The sequence below is a fragment of the Salvia miltiorrhiza genome, chromosome 3 (genome assembly GCF_028751815.1).
Source record: "Salvia miltiorrhiza cultivar Shanhuang (shh) chromosome 3, IMPLAD_Smil_shh, whole genome shotgun sequence".
NCBI classification, from domain to species: Eukaryota; Viridiplantae; Streptophyta; class Magnoliopsida; order Lamiales; family Lamiaceae; genus Salvia; species Salvia miltiorrhiza.
The window spans coordinates 36,408,647-36,425,197 of record NC_080389.1 but is presented as its reverse complement, the minus strand read 5'-3'; the positions used below and the strand labels follow the sequence as shown (position 1 = coordinate 36,425,197).

Genomic DNA, 16,551 nt, shown 5'->3' with positions numbered 1-16,551 from the left:
GTCAGACTAATCATCTGACCGTGGATTAGGAACGTTGTTTCCGAACCACGTAAAAATCCTTGTGTTCTCTACTTGCTTTCAGTTATTCCTTATCTGCAATAAGTCTGTTTTCAACTAAACCGGATTAACTGAAAAGTGAACTAAAAAGTGTAACGAAGGATTTTGCTAAGTGACAAACTCTTTCTAAAGGCTATTCGGATTAAGTTTAAATTTCCGCTGATAGGGTGTTTGTCTAACTGATCTATCTTTTGATATTCAGTAAGATTAGTAACTCAACTCTGTTTTACAAACTCTAGACTGAAGGTCTGCTTGGATATTAGTTAAAGCCCAGTGTTTGACTGAAATCAAAATACTGAAGACTTTTAGTATCAATCTAAAACCATCCTTGAACTGAAGTTTGGTTAGTTTGTTTTCAATCCGCAAAAAATAGCCTTCAGGTGTCCCCCCCCCCCCATACACCTGTTCAGTCAACCCTCCGGGACCCAACAACAACCAGTTTGATGAATTCACGGCTGAATTGCTAGTGTTAGTTGTGAATTCGAGTTTTAAATCTCGAATTCACAACCAACTCTATTGCTAGTTGTGAATTCACATCTAATGTTTTTAGTTGTGAATTCAAACTTTAAAATTAAAATTCACAACTACTTGAATTCACCACCGAGTTGTGAAATGCGGGAATTTTTTAAAGGGTGGTGTTTGAAGGGGTAAAATGGTATTGTTTGAGTGCTTGCGGATGAGTTAAAGGTGAGGAGAGAGGGAAATAGTGAGGCGGCCGAGAGGTGAGCAAAATATCTAGGATCAAAGATGGGTTGGGCTTTCATTTATTTACTCAAATGTAAATAAAACATAAGGCCCAACATGAAATAAATTCACATACTTTCATTTAAATCAATATGCAATGCACAAGAATTTAAATGACTTAAATATTTACAAATGCTTTTGTAAATCATTTTTGTTGGAATTTAAAAAAAATTCTTTTTTTCTCAATCCGGCGTGAATCATCTTAAATCTAAGTTCAAAATTTATTCTAAACTTAGCTCGAGGAAACGGGGTATTACAAAATAGCCACTTCCTTAAAATGAAAATATTTACTAGTTAATTAAGCTCAATTAGTTAATTTAATTAAATTTTCTAATTAAACCTAAACCCTTAAACATACACACAGACACACAGCAATTGTGCCTCTTCCCCTTCACGCCGTCGCCGACCCTTCCCCGACACCGCTCGTCCCTCACATTGTCGTTGATAAGAGATCTATCGTTCGTCGTCAAAACGAGAGATCCCTGAAAGCGAGCCCTAGCCCTCTGTAATTCCGACGAGTGGCGCCGGTCTTGAGATGGAGTCGCACATGGAGGTGGAGATCCCTGAAAGCGAGCCCTAGCCCTCTGTAAGATCGCCGCTTCATTTCTTGAAGAATTTTGCAAGATTTGAGATGTCTGGTTTACAAGATTTAAGATGTCTGGTTTGCAATTTGATAGAGGGGCGAGCGACGACCGCCGCCGTCGTTGTCGGCCGGAAAATGGAGAAGAAGACAAAGATTTAAGTTTAAGAAATACTTAATTAACTCTTTAATTTTAGTGGACCATACTTAATTAATATAACAATCCCCTTCTTAATCTCTGTGCCGAAAAGAACGTGGCTGCTTTAACGAGACGAAGGGAGTATTTGTTTTTAGAACGAAACTATTTTTTAGCACAATAATTTTTCATCGAATATTGATTACAAATTAATTATAAATTAACTAAGGGAATACATGCATACATTTAATTAATTTATTATTAATTCAAATAAATATGAAAAAATAATTATAAACCTTAATAGAATGAGTGAAACCTAATTAATTAATTATCTTAGGAAAATTAAAGTATTAAAATATAATAAACTTATTAAACTGCGATTTTATAAAAAAAAAAAGAAAAAACTTTAAAAAAAACCCTTGAAAGCACAAGAAAAGCAGACTAAGGGCCGAACCTCATTAAAACCTTTTTACGGAAAACCCAAAGGAAAAAACCGTAAAAAGGAAAAAGAGTACTCGTCTACAAGATGAAAAAGAAAGAAGGAAAGAGCGGAAGAGAAAGTTTCCGGAACTCCGGCCTAACCATCGTCCCCAAACAATCCTGGCTCTAACCCCACGTAAACCATAACCCAAACAGCTCGGAAGGCAAAAAGGCCAGTGAGACGCCGTCACCAAAAATCTGCCAACCTCAAACGATCCCAAACCCAAAGAAGGGAAGCTACACGGTCGGTCATACGACGTCACCGTAAGCATCCCCACAACCCACAACCCAACCAAACCCCACGAAGAAAGCAGAAAGGGTAGCTACCTGGCCGGTTATACGCCGTCGCCGTAAGCACCCCACTGCCGAGAACCCAAGCCAAAAGAAGTCGGCTCCACCCAACTAAACTCCCCGAAGGATCAAAAAGTTGTGGCCGGTGAGAAGCCGTCGCCAGAAACTAACCATCCTGAAACGCACAAACCGAAGAGACATAAACCACAGGTAAGCAACATGGGTAGCTACACGGCCGGTTATATGCCGTCGCCGCAAACACCCCCACTTCCTACCAAAAGCTCTGATCTTTACTATGACCTCTGAGCTTTGCTCTGACCTTTGAGCTGCTTGCTCTGGTCTCTGCTCAGGCCTTGGGGCTGCTATATCTCTGCTCTGGCATTTGAGCTGCTCTTCTATGATCTATTCTCTGACCTCTGTGTTGTTCTGCTCTGGCATGCTGCTCCGGTCTCTGCTCTGCCGTAGTCTCTGCTCTGACCTCACTTTTGGGTTGTTCTGCTCCGGTCTCTGCTCTGGACTCTGAGTTGCTCTCCTTTGACCTCTGATCTGCTATGCCGTAGTCTCTACTATGACCTTTGAGTTGCTCTGCTCTGGACTCTGTATTGCTCTGCTCTGGTATCTGCATAGGCCTCTGAGCTGGAAAAACATCGACCACCCTCATCAATGTTTAATGCGAACCGCACTATGAGTCGTCATATCCATAATAACCGCCGACTTAATCTCCTCAAGCGCATAGGGCCACCATCCATCAACGCGATCCTGATTAGCTATAATATCAACAGCTTGATTTCCCTCACGGAAAATGTGCAACACCTGCAAGCGAAAATTCGACAGTTTAGCTAGCGTTCGTTTCGAGAGAGCAACAAAACGCCAAGAAACATCCACGGTTCTCGAATGAAGAAGCCGAACCACATACTTCGAATCTGCTTCAACCCAAAGATAAAGCCAACCTCGATTATGAGCGATCGAAATTGCATGAATAACAGCCAACAACTCAACTTCAAAGGCAAACCCACGACCACCCTTAAACTGAAAACAACCGCGCACCCAACCCCAGCTGTCACGGAAAACCCCTCCAGCCGCAATACTACCTGGCGACCCATGAGCCGACCCATCCGTATTCACCTTCATCCATCGGACAGCCGAAGGCCACCAATGAACCTCAATCAACGTAGGCGGAGGCATAGCTCTAGTAGCTACACCAAGACTACGAAGAATAAGATAATCCGACCAAGAATTATTGGAATGTCCCAACTTTTTAAAGTTCAAATCCAACTCCTTAAAAGTAACTTTGAGATAGCTCATAATCATCTTTGCATGAAGACGTAGTGTTTAGGTTGAGTAAAATATAATAAACGAAAATTACAAAAAAATAATAAAAAATTACAAAAAAATTAAAGTGGAACAAGATGGTACACTACGCACACGCAAAACCTTACACCACATAAAGGTGAAAAATAATCGCACACCAACGGAATCACTATTCACACAAAATAAAAAAAATTACACCGTATGTAGACGAAATTAAACCCAAGATCTCTCATAAATAAGAGTCTTTTGAGTGCCTCCAATTTTTAATACTCCCTCCGTCCGCCAAGATTATGACAATTTGCTTGGGCACAGAATTTAATAAAATTGGTGATGATTTTGATGTAGTGGAGAAAGAGTCCCACCACTTTATAAAATGAGTGGTTGAGATTGAATTTTGAATGATTTTTTTATAAATAAAGAGTGTTAGTAAGGATAAAATATTAAAGAGGATGGTGGGACCATTGCTACATAATCTTGGCGGACGCCCGATATAGTAATTGTGACGGACGGAGGGAGTAACTTATGAACTAGTTTTTTGAGAGAACGAGAGTGATTTTATTCAACACAAGAACATGGAATGTGGAAATGACCCACCACAAAGGCCGGAGGTTCATTCCATACATGATGTGTAATTAGCTCTCTCGCTGCTTTAGCCAAGCCATGGGCAATAGCATTTTGTTCACGACGAACGTGTCTAACTCGAAAACCCGGAAGCATCATGAGCTCGTCACGGCAGAAGGCAACAAAGGTTCCGAATTCTGAGATATTCCTCCTGCTGTCACCAAGCGCATCACAAACACGCTTGCTATCCGACACCACCACTCCCTCCATGAAACCCAGCCGCTTGATCCAAGAAAGAGCTTCATTGATACCAATATGCTCACCCTCCTCCACGCTGCGCTTCCCCGGCATTTTGATTGACATTCCACTGATAAAAGCCCCGCTATGATCACGTAAAACCAGTCCAAGACCCATGCTCTCATCCTCAGCAAAAAACGCCGCATCAACGCTACAATGAACAGATCCTTCAGGAAGGAAATGCCACCCTCTGCATGGTGTTTCTACAGTAGGAGTAGTGATAACCTGTCTTTCACGCTGTGACCTGGCCATAATCCAATCTCTTCGACACTCAGCAGCAAGAGCTATAGAACGGTTAGGATTCGGGAAGATTTCTCTCCAAACAACATTATTTCGATCCCTCCAGAGCTGCCAAAGTATCATGCCAATTTCAGCCCTCTGCTCTCCATTCGTTTCATTAAGAATACAAAAAAATGCCTGCTCAAAAGACTCACACCTAGCAGTGATAGTAGCAACAAGAGAAAACATATTGCTAGCTTGCCAACACGCCTCAGCAAACGGGCAGCAGAAGAAAGTATGCCAGAGATTCTCCAATCCATTTCGACAAGTAGCACAAATACCTCCAACAGTTATACCTCGGGACAAAAGGTTTTCCTTAGAGGGTAAATTATTTCGAGCTACACGCCACAGAAAGTGGCGAACTTTAGGAGGGACGTCAACTTTCCACAAGAGATTCCACTGACCCTCAATCCGATAAGTCTCATCAAGAGTAAGGGAACTAGCAAGTTTATAAGCCGATTTGACCGTATAGTAGCCAGTATCTGAGTAGCTCCAGATCATTCTGTCCGACTGTGCATGTGGGAGCAGAGGGATGTTTACAATATCACGGATTTGAGCAGCACTTACAACCCCCTGTAAAATACTCAGATCCCACGTTCGAGTGATAGGATTCAGCAGCTCATGCACTCGAAGACCTGCAAGCTCCGAAGGACAAGGTGAAGATATACGAAAATTACTTGAATTACGAAGCCAGGCATCCCCAAAAACACGCACATTTTGACCATTCCCAATGCGCCACTGTACACCCCTTCGAACAAGCTCTTGAGCCGAGCAAATGCTCCGCCAAGCGAAACTGGGACTGCTCCCGACTTTGGCTTCCAAAAAACCACTAGAAGGGAAATACTTGGCCTTTAAAACACGACAAACCAAAGCGTCGGGATCGTCAATAAGTCTCCAACCAGTTTTACCGAGCATAGCCATGTTAAGGAGTTGTAGGCTCCGAAAGCCCATACCTCCTAATTTCTTATCAACGCAGAGCTTCTCCCAACGCATCCAATTAACACCTTTCCCTGCATCTTTTGAGTTGTTCCACCAGAATTTGTTCATAAGCTTCTCCATATCGTCCGTCAAACTGGTCGGAAGAGCAAAAATTGCCATACAATAAGAGGGAATAGCCTGGGCAACCCCCTTGATAAGAATCTCCTTCCCCGCCTTTGAAAGTTTCTTATTATTCCAACCATCAATACGTTCCCACAGCCTGTCCCTTAGATATTGAAAGATTTCACACTTCTTTCTTCCAATGAGCGAAGGAAGGCCTAGATAACGACCTGTATTCAACGGCGCAATGACCCCAATTGCGTTTGATATCTGATCACGATCCCCTTTGCTAACATTGGTGCTGAAAAATATGCCTGACTTTTGGAAATTGATGGCTTGACCGGAACCAGCCTCGTAGTCTCCTAACACCCTCCTTAAAACTTCACACTCCATAACCGTTGCCCGACAAAAGAAAATGCAATCATCGGCGAACATAAGATGAGATATATAAGGGCCCCCGCGCCCAAGTTGAACACCGTGGAGATTCCCACGGGCTGTTTCATGACGAATCATCGCCGAGAGACCTTCTGCACAAAGGATGAATAAGTAAGGTGAAAGAGGGTCTCCTTGTCTAAGACCTCTACCAGGAACGATCGGACCCACAGTTGCGCCATTGATGAGAATATCATACGTAACTGACCGTACACAAAGGTTCATCTAGCCACGCCATTTGTCACAAAAACCCAACCGACGTAACACCGCATCAAGATAGCTCCAATCCACTCTATCATATGCCTTGCTAATATCAATTTTGAGCGCAAATGTACCGTGCTTGCCTCGAGTCTTCCTCTTCATGGTGTGAATAGCCTCAATGAGGATATTATTTTGAATAAGCCGCCCCTCAACAAACGCAGATTGTGATCAGTCGATAAGATTAGGAAGAACTCTCTTAAGTCTATTGCAAAGCACCTTTGACATAATCTTGTGTAAAACATTGCACAAGGCAATGGGCCGAAGCTCTCTCATGTTAGAAGGCGAGGAAACTTTCGGAATAAGAGAGATCAAAGTATGGTTGAGGCGAGGAGGAAAAGACAAACTCTCCAACCACTGACAGCAATTATGAAACATGTCTTTGCCAACCAAAGACCAGAAGTGCTGATAGAATTTTGGATTGAATCCGTCCGGGCCCGGCGACTTATCGGGGTGCATTTGATTGACAGCTACTTTGAACTCATCCGGATGAAACGCCTGGGTTAGAGTGGCGTTCATATCTTGATCAATGCAAGGCATCAAGCGATCCAGAGCTCGGTGGAAATCAGTTTGGACAGTCGAATCGTCAAAAAGATTCTCAAAGTAATGTCGTGCGGTATCTTTGACTTCATCTAAGTTGGACGTCCAACTCCCATCGTCACGTTGAAGTCTGGTAATCGTGTTTCTTTTTCGGCGCGCATAAGCCATGGCGTGGAAAAATTTCGTATTGGAGTCGCCATCTTTAAGCCAGAATTATTTTGCCATTTGCTTCCAATGAGCTTCCTCCCGGAGTATTGAGGCTGCATACTCTTGCCGGGCTCGCTGCATTTTGTTTAAAGAAAGATTATCCCGTCGCCCTTGAAGAGAGGCCATGAAGTTCTGTAACTGAGCTTTAGTTTTATGTTCATTGCGACGTGAATGAGAATACCATGTGGATAAAGAATCCGAGACAGCCATGAGACGTTCCAGAATATTAATGCCATAGAGATTGATCCAACAGTCCTTTACAACCCGAGGAAAATCCGGTTCCAAACACCATTTATTTTCAAAACGAAAGCGCCGAGAAATAGTGGGAGGCGGCAATCCAATACATTTGAGAATAAGCGGGGCATGATCCGACATCGGGGCCAATAAAGACGTGAGAGTGGCATTGGGAAAGAGATTTTTCCATCCAGCAGTAGCCATGGCTCTATTAAGCTTCTCCTCAACAAAATTATTCGCGTCCAAACCCCGCGACCACGTGAATTGATAGCCAATAAGAGGTAAATCCGTCAGCCCACAGTCAATAACGGCAGACCGAAATCCAGAAAAGAGCCAGTCGGGTGATCTGCACCTCCCCGTTTCTCACCAGGGTCAAGAATATCATTAAAATCTCCGATAATAATCCAGGGAAGAGAATAATTACCAGCGAGACGTCGGAGAAGATTCCACGATTCACGACGTCTATGTCTTTCCGGAAAACCATAAAAACCGGTGAGTCTCCAAGTACCGGTATCATCTGAAACCTGTAAATCAATGTGGTTTTGAGAGAAACCAAGAAGAGAGAAATTAGCAGAGTTCTTCCAAAGCATACAAAGACCGCCACTTCGCCCAATACAGTCAACCGCGAAGCATCCTTCAAACTTAAGACGAATCCTGATATCCTCCATGCGCGCTCGGTGAGATAAAGTTTCACATAGGAAGATAACGTCGGGCCGATGAACTCGATTGAATTCGAGTAGAGTAGGAATTGCAAGGGGTTGGCCGAGCCCCCTACAATTCCAACTTAGAGTATTCATTGTTCTCGGCCGACTCCGAATCCGGAGCCCGCCGTTTGAATAGAAAGATCATCAGAGCCATCCTCGACTTGGTCAGTAGGAAAAACATCAGATGAAAAGTTGTTGATTGCACCCACAGAGGAAGTACCACGTCTCCTTTTCCTCTCTTCAGCACACGTGGAACTGGAACCGTCGATATGCATGGAGACATTTCCATAATTATGGCTGATTTCCGTCAACGCCAACCTTTGCGGAATAGACGGGATTTTCGTCCCCAAATCTTTGGAGATTTTATGAGCTAAAATCATATCCCGATTTTCCTGTAAATTGGTTACGGGATCTGTAACTGACGGCTCCTTCGAAACCCTAGTGTTAGCCGCCAGCCCACTAGGGTTTACAGAGCCATCCTCGGTCTTGAGCCACTTGTCACCGGCCAAATTCAGGCCCCTCCGATCCGCCGCCTTCAACCAAACTCCCCACTCACGTTCAGCATTTTTCAGGGCAGGATTGAACATGAGTTCGCAAAAATTTTCCGAATGTCCCAGGCGACCGCAAAGAAAACAAAAGACATTGAGCCTTTCATATCTAAAATTGACCACAAAAGAGGAACCATCTTTTTGCTTGATACGCTTAAATCTTTTCAGAGGATCAGAGACTCGGATAGCCACCCGAATGCGCATGTACTGCCTCCAAACACCTGCTGCATTATTACTATCGTATTCCATGTAATTCCCAATGAAGTTACCCAGCAGACGACCAACTCCTTCCGAGAGATATCCGGCTGGGAGATCATGAACCTGGATCCAAAAAGGAAGGGTGTCTAGTGGAACATTTAATGGAAATTCTCCCTTCTTGAGTCTGTGAATGATGAGTGGAAAATTTCCAAAAGCCCAGGGTCCACCATCGTACACCCGAAGCATATCGATCTCATGGAAGAATTGGAAAATGAAACGACCTTGACCAATATCCTTCATGAATACTCCTTTGCCTGGCCTCCAAATGCTCGCAAGACGGCTACGCATGAGGTTGAAATTGATTGGTTGTTCAGTGAGAAAACGACCTACCAAACATAAATCGACGGCAACGGAGGAGTCTCCTGCATGTGATCTCATCATCGAGTTCTATCTCATCATCTTCATTAGCAAGGCTTAGCCCAGCCATGTGATCTTCCATAGAAAAACAGAGAAAAGAAAAAACGAGGGTTCTCAACAAGGGAGAAAAACGACGGCTCTCAACAGAGGAGAGAAAAACAAACACATTTGCTTGGTGTGGTTTTTGGAGACCCACTTATACTTATGAACTAGTAAGGCTTAGCTTTTGATCTGTTCCTATCTTTGAATCCCATAAATACTAGCTAACTCCACCGTAACGCATTTGACACTTTCTACATGTTATGTAGAGCTTTGTTAAATTTTCAGAATTCGCTTCCAAAATATGTGATACGTAGATACCTAATTATCATAGGGGATACATAATCCACATTCTCATATATGTAATGCTTTACCAAGTTTAAAAGAATTTTGTCCAACAAATTTACTCCAAAGTTGGAAATTTGTCGGTTATTTCCTAGAACTTGTCGAAGCCTGGCTTTGACACTACAAGGGGAAACCTTTATTTATAGGCACAACACGCATATATATTATACTATAGACAAATAAATCCATGAGAATTGTACAGCTTGATGATCTCAACATGAACACTGACGCAGGCAGCTACTATATCATAACATCAAACACATAATATATCATCATTTATCGAACATAACCGACTCTAGCTAATATTCTCATTTCTATGCGGATGAAGTTCTAAACTTGGACTCATCAATGTGGACTCCTTCCTCAGCGGCGCGCTCGCCGCCTGATTTTTCAATGGTGGTGAGGCCGCCCTTCCGCCCCATCTCTTGATAGCCTTCTCTTCCGAGCTGCTCCTTCCTCGTCTGCCCACCCCGGCTTCCCATTTCCTGGTACCCTTCCGTCCCCAGCTGCTCCCGTCTGTTAGAGTATTTATATACTCTTAAGTATTATTGTCATTGTGTAGATAAAAAGGAGTTTCTGCTGAAGTCTCACAGAATGTCTCTTGTTGAGTTGCTTGTTCGGTTGCAAGGTTCTGCTGGTTTGTTTCCTTGCGGGTTTTTGAAGTTTTTTGGAAATATATCTTTAAGATATTGCTTTTGCTTGAAGAGTCCGTTTCTTTAGGGTGTCCTCATACCCTAGGACTTGCTGCCTTATGGAAACCCTACATGGGCCCTACGTTGTTTTGGTTTGACAGTTCATGGGCTCTCTACTTCTTGGCAAGGGTTTCATATTTAAAGAGACGTCATCGATCGAAGGCTGCCGCTGCACTCATCGTTATTCTACTTATTTTGAGAGAGTATTTTCGTGCATCTAGAGAGCATACAATACGTGAGGGTGTGCTGTTGCTTTACTCCTTATTTCTTTGGAAGCGTGAGTTGGTTTTATGTTCGTTCATCTGTACTCCGGCTTGTAGGAGCGTTTCTTGATGTTGGTTTGAACGTGGATTGAGAGGCAATCACGTTCTGTGGGTAAGTTCTATCTTGCTCTCTTTTTGTTCACGTAGGTGAAGGTTTGGGAAGAAATAGAGGCTAGGAAGATCGAGTCTTCGCGTGTAAGTCCTTTGTATTTCTTATCTTCACTAGTGAACTGTTGGAACTGGGCGTGGCCCCCCAGACGTAGGTGTGTTATCACCGAACTGGGTAATCATTGTTGGTGTCTTGTGTTCTTTACTTTCCGCACGTTTTGCTTTAAGTTTCGCTGCTTACGTTATTTGTGTGTGGCCGAGACAATTAATCGTTGGATAGGTACAATTTCAATTGGTACCAGAGCGGGATCACCCAAGTTATCGGTGTTGATTCCTGGTGTATCTATCCTGTTCTTTCCGCTGCTGTGTTCGTGTGTTTAATGGCGCTGCAAAGAGAAGGTGGGTCTGTTGTGAGACCACCCCTACTTGATGGAAGCAATTATATCTACTGGAAAATGCGAATGACTTCCTTCATTCGTGCGGTTGATGAGAATGCCTGGACCGCTGTGGAAGAAGGGTGGACTGCTCCTTGTGATGAGGAAGGGAAACCCAAGCCAAGGATCAAGTGGACGTTCAATGAATTGGCTGCTTCTAATGCCAATCAAAAAGCTCTGAATTCTATCCAGAATGCTGTAACTATGGAGGTGTTTGCTCTTATATCCATGTGTGCTAACGCAAAAGAGGCGTGGGATGTTCTGATGAGTACTTATGAGGGGAATTCTAAGGTTAAAAAACAACGTCTCCAGCAACTTGCTACGAAGTTTGAAGAACTAAGGATGGACGAGAATGAGGATATTAGCATCTTTCATGGCAAACTACTTGCTCTTGCTAATGAAAGTTTCTCTCTTGGAGAAAGAATCCCTGAGGAAAAGCTTGTGCGAAAGGTGATGCGTGCTCTACCTGAAAGATTTGACTACAAACTCACTGCCATAGATGAAGCAAGAGACGTCAGTGATATGAAGCTTGAAGAACTCATAGGTTCTTTAAGAACGTTCGAAATGAATCTTCGGCCAGAGAGATCTGAGAAAAAGAAGAGTATCGCCTTTGTCGCCGATTCCGGAAATAACAAGAAGGACTCCACAAAATTCGACTCTGATGACTTGGTTGAATCTCTTGCTCTATTCACCAAGAACTTTGGTAAAGCCTTCAATAAGTACAGGAAGAATAATATGGGCAACAAAGGTTTTCAGAATGCAAAAAGCTTTCAACTATCTCAAGGGAAGAAGGATCAAGGGTCTGCTTCAAGATCTGGAATTCAATGCCACGAATGTCATGGGTATGGTCATATTAAAGCCGAGTGTGCCAACACATTAAAGAAGCAGAATAAATCCTTCAATGCTTCTCAAAGTGATGATGAAACGGATGACAGTGGGAGCGATTCAGAGGATGAACCGGTTGCTCTTCTAAGCTCTACTGATCTTTCTAAGAAGGAGGATATTGAGGATGATCCCCTGAAAATTGGAGTAGATTCTGACTCTGAAGAAAAAGTTGTCGCCTTTACTGCAAAATTGGAGGAAGTCGCTCCAAGTACCTCTTCAGATGATGTTACTGTGGAAGAGACTGAAAGTGATAATGAGGATATTGATGAAAGCTTCTTGACAGAGAATTATGAACTGATGTACAAGAAGTGTGTAGCTGTGCTTGAGCTGAATAAATCTCTTTCCACTCAACTTAGCAATGTCTCGAAGGAACGTGATGAACTTGTGGATCTCTGTGAAAAACAAAAGGCTGAACTGGTGGCTCTTCGACAGACTATGAAATCTAAGATTGATGAACTGGAGCATCATCAAAAACTTGTTAAAATGATGAATACCGGGACTGAAAAGTTGGACGAAATTCTGGAAAATAGTCAAAGCTCTGGAAATAAAGCTGGATTAGGCTTTCAAGGAAAAGGATGGATTCCCAAAGATGATGGAGGAAAAGCTAAAGCCACGCCCCCCAACGCAGTTGATCAGCCGCCTAAACCACCTGTGCTTCGACCAGCTGCTTATAAAAATGCTCATTCGAAGAAAAACTACAATAGAGCTTTCGTTCCAACTTGTCACTACTGTGGAAGGAGAGGTCATATCAGACCTAGATGTCGATTTCTTCTACGCGACATCCAAAATATGAGAAATTCCCAAAATTATCGGCCAAGGATGAACAGAGGATATGTTGTTCACAACTCTCTTTGGTCTGGCTTTCATCGGTCATGGTATTTAGATAGTGGTTGCTCCAAACATATGACAGGAGAAGAGAAGCATCTGGAAGATATTCATATAATTTCTGAAGAAAGAGTAACTTTTGGTGATGGTGTCCAGGCAAAGGTCGTAGGAACAGGTACTTTGAATGTTCCAGGTATGCCTAAACTAAAAAATGTCATGCTAGTTGAAGGTTTGAAGGCCAATCTGATCAGTATCAGTCAGCTCTGCGATGAACAAATGACGGTCATTTTCGACAAAGATAAGTGCATTGTTAAAGATGGAGATGAGGAGTATATCTCGGGCAAGCGATCAAGTGATAATTGCTACATTGTATCTCCTGATAATTCATGTATTCAGGTTCTTGGAGATGATACTGATACATGGCATCAAAAACTTGGACATACCAGCCTGAGAAACATGAAAAAGCTCGTGAAGACAGATGCTATCAGAGGTCTTCCCAAGCTGGTGATTAATACTAAACACATCGAGATTCACCATCATTTTATTAGAGAATTGGTAGAGGAGAAAACTCTCAATTTGGAGTTCTTGCCTACTGAAAGACAGATAGCGGATATTTTGACGAAGCCGTTGGATGCCGAAAGATTTGAGAAGTTACGTGGAGAGCTGGGGCTCTGTATCTTATGACTATCCGTCTTGAGGAAAACATGGGTACTATGCTATTTTGTGAATTCTTCTAGCATAAGTACCAGTTCTTATTCATGTTTCAAATGGAGTCTCTTCAAAAGTGTTATCTTTGCAGATATGAAGTACGCTTATCCTGGTCAATCTTCTGTTAATCAAGTCAAACTTGATCAGACTTGTGTTTATTGGTCCTGTGATCATTCAAGTGTTGTGCGAATGGATCATGTCTTATTAGCTATATTGGGCTTCAATTTCTATGGGTTAATTCTTTTGGGGTTTTCTCTTTCTAAAAGCAGCAACTGGGCTTCTCCTATTTTAGCCCATTGGTATGATAAAGAGCCCAAGATCAGAGACCTTTCATCTCCTTATTTCGGTTCCCGCGGCAAAATTGAGTATCACTATTTCTCTCTCAAGGGAAGTTATCTCTCCAAGAGCTCCGAAGATTCTGACGCCTCCGACCATACTCACTCTGTAGAGGACGGTCAACCTTCACCACCTGTTCAAATTGAAGGTGTGAACAACAATTTTACTGATGAGAATGGTGATTCTAGCGGCAATGATGATCCTCCTCGAACAGCTGCTCAAATTGCTCGCGGAATTTGGGCTGATATGACAGCCTCGTGTAAATGCTTCGCGGCAATGGTCCTGCTGGTGCAATACCTGATGAAGGTTCTAAGGATGAAGATTCTGATGGGTCTGGCAACTAGCTCTTTGTCATTGTTGTGACAAAAAGGGGGAGAAATTATGGTTCTTTCGTTTTTGTGCAGGTGGTGGTTGCTATGGTGCTTGCTTATAGTAATTTTTGGTCTGTAAGCTAACTTTCTAATCTTGTTTGGATGATGGCATGTAATCCAAGAACTCCGGTGCTTCCTCTTTGCTCTTATTTTTTTGTGCCGACGTTATTTCCTTCAGGGGGAGAGTTCTTGTTAAGGGGGAGTGATTTCTGTTTCTGCTGTGTACTCTTGTGTTGTGCAGAAAAGTGATTTTGTCTACACCAATGACAAAGGGGGAGATTGTTAGAGTATTTATATACTCTTAAGTATTATTGTCATTGTGTAGATAAAAAGGAGTTTCTGCTGAAGTCTCACAGAATGTCTCTTGTTGAGTTGCTTGTTCGGTTGCAAGGTTCTGCTGGTTTGTTTCCTTGCGGGTTTTTGAAGTTTTTTGGAAATATATCTTTAAGATATTGCTTTTGCTTGAAGAGTCCGTTTCTTTAGGGTGTCCTCATACCCTAGGACTTGCTGCCTTATGGAAACCCTACATGGGCCCTACGTTGTTTTGGTTTGACAGTTCATGGGCTCTCTACTTCTTGGCAAGGGTTTCATATTTAAAGAGACGTCATCGATCGAAGGCTGCCGCTGCACTCATCGTTATTCTACTTATTTTGAGAGAGTATTTTCGTGCATCTAGAGAGCATACAATACGTGAGGGTGTGCTGTTGCTTTACTCCTTATTTCTTTGGAAGCGTGAGTTGGTTTTATGTTCGTTCATCTGTACTCCGGCTTGTAGGAGCGTTTCTTGATGTTGGTTTGAACGTGGATTGAGAGGCAATCACGTTCTGTGGGTAAGTTCTATCTTGCTCTCTTTTTGTTCACGTAGGTGAAGGTTTGGGAAGAAATAGAGGCTAGGAAGATCGAGTCTTCGCGTGTAAGTCCTTTGTATTTCTTATCTTCACTAGTGAACTGTTGGAACTGGGCGTGGCCCCCCAGACGTAGGTGTGTTATCACCGAACTGGGTAATCATTGTTGGTGTCTTGTGTTCTTTACTTTCCGCACGTTTTGCTTTAAGTTTCGCTGCTTACGTTATTTGTGTGTGGCCGAGACAATTAATCGTTGGATAGGTACAATTTCACCGTCGAGTCTGCCCGCCGCGGCTTCTCCCTGCATAAAAATACTTCAGTTTTTTAAGGAAAAAGAAAACAAAAGATAATTTTGTTATTAATTTATAATATATACCTTGGGCGAGGTGCTCTTGGGCTTCGAGGCTCTTGCCGCCGGTGCCGCCGGGGATCACCGTCTCTCCTTGCCTGGCCCTGGCGTCAAGCTCCTCTCGCTCTTGTTGTGAAGCCATTTCTCTCTCTGTGTCTCTTGATATTGCAGATGTTTATTAATTAATAGTAATTTGTAATAACTAGTATGACGGCTAAGGAAGTGTTGGTTATATATATATAGTGGTGCGCAGCGCGCCTGCATGCGAATGAAGATGAAATTAAGGTTAACAGAAGGTGCCACGTGGACATGAAGTGCAGACGCGGCTGAAGAATGTGGAAGAGACCAGCCCCTCGCGACACGCAGTCGCTTACTCGGCCTCTCATCTTCGATTTTAGCGCCACGACACCGATTTCTACCATAAGAGAATATTATCGATGCCCGAGAACTACATGGGCTGCTCAGGTTAATCTCAATTCGAAAGGAGGACTTAAAATTGTAAGCCCAAACTTTTTTATGCCCATAATTTTGACTATTTTATAAATATGGGATAAATTTTTTTGGGCTTTCAATTATAGGATAAATTTTTAAAAATTGAGTAAAAATAGAATAAATTGAACTCGAAAATCAATTTATCATGAAATTGTAAACCCAATTTTTTTTTACTTACATTTGCAAAATGACCAAAGTTACGGTCCTAAAAAGAGAGAGAGAAGAAAGAATTTTTTTAAAAATTTAATCTTTAAATAAATATAACTTTTACATTCCAAATCAAATATTTACATAAAATAAGTCAAATTAAAGCTCTTATTGTGATCTTTAATTTGACATGCATATTAAATATTTTGAGTGGCAATTTTGGAGTGACAAGATATTAAATTTTTTGCACGCAAGAAAAGAAAATACAGGGGAAGAAAAAAGGATATAAATAACCCTTAAAAAGACAAGATTTCAATTTGAGTGAGAAATTTGGAGTTATAATAAAATTCAAGGTTTATTTATAAACTATATTTTTTAATTTTTTTATCTTTTAATTATT

General features: G+C 42.2%; 1 protein-coding gene across 1 annotated transcript; it reads left to right on the top strand.

The window, feature by feature from the left end:
* Window positions 1-11,139: 11,139 nt before the first annotated feature.
* Window positions 11,140-14,310, top strand: LOC131018728 (uncharacterized). Its single transcript, XM_057947437.1, has 2 exons — window positions 11,140-13,576; window positions 13,703-14,310. Exons 1-2 carry the CDS (start codon window positions 11,140-11,142, stop codon window positions 14,308-14,310), a joined length of 3,045 nt encoding a protein of 1,014 aa, XP_057803420.1.
* Window positions 14,311-16,551: the final 2,241 nt, after the last annotated feature.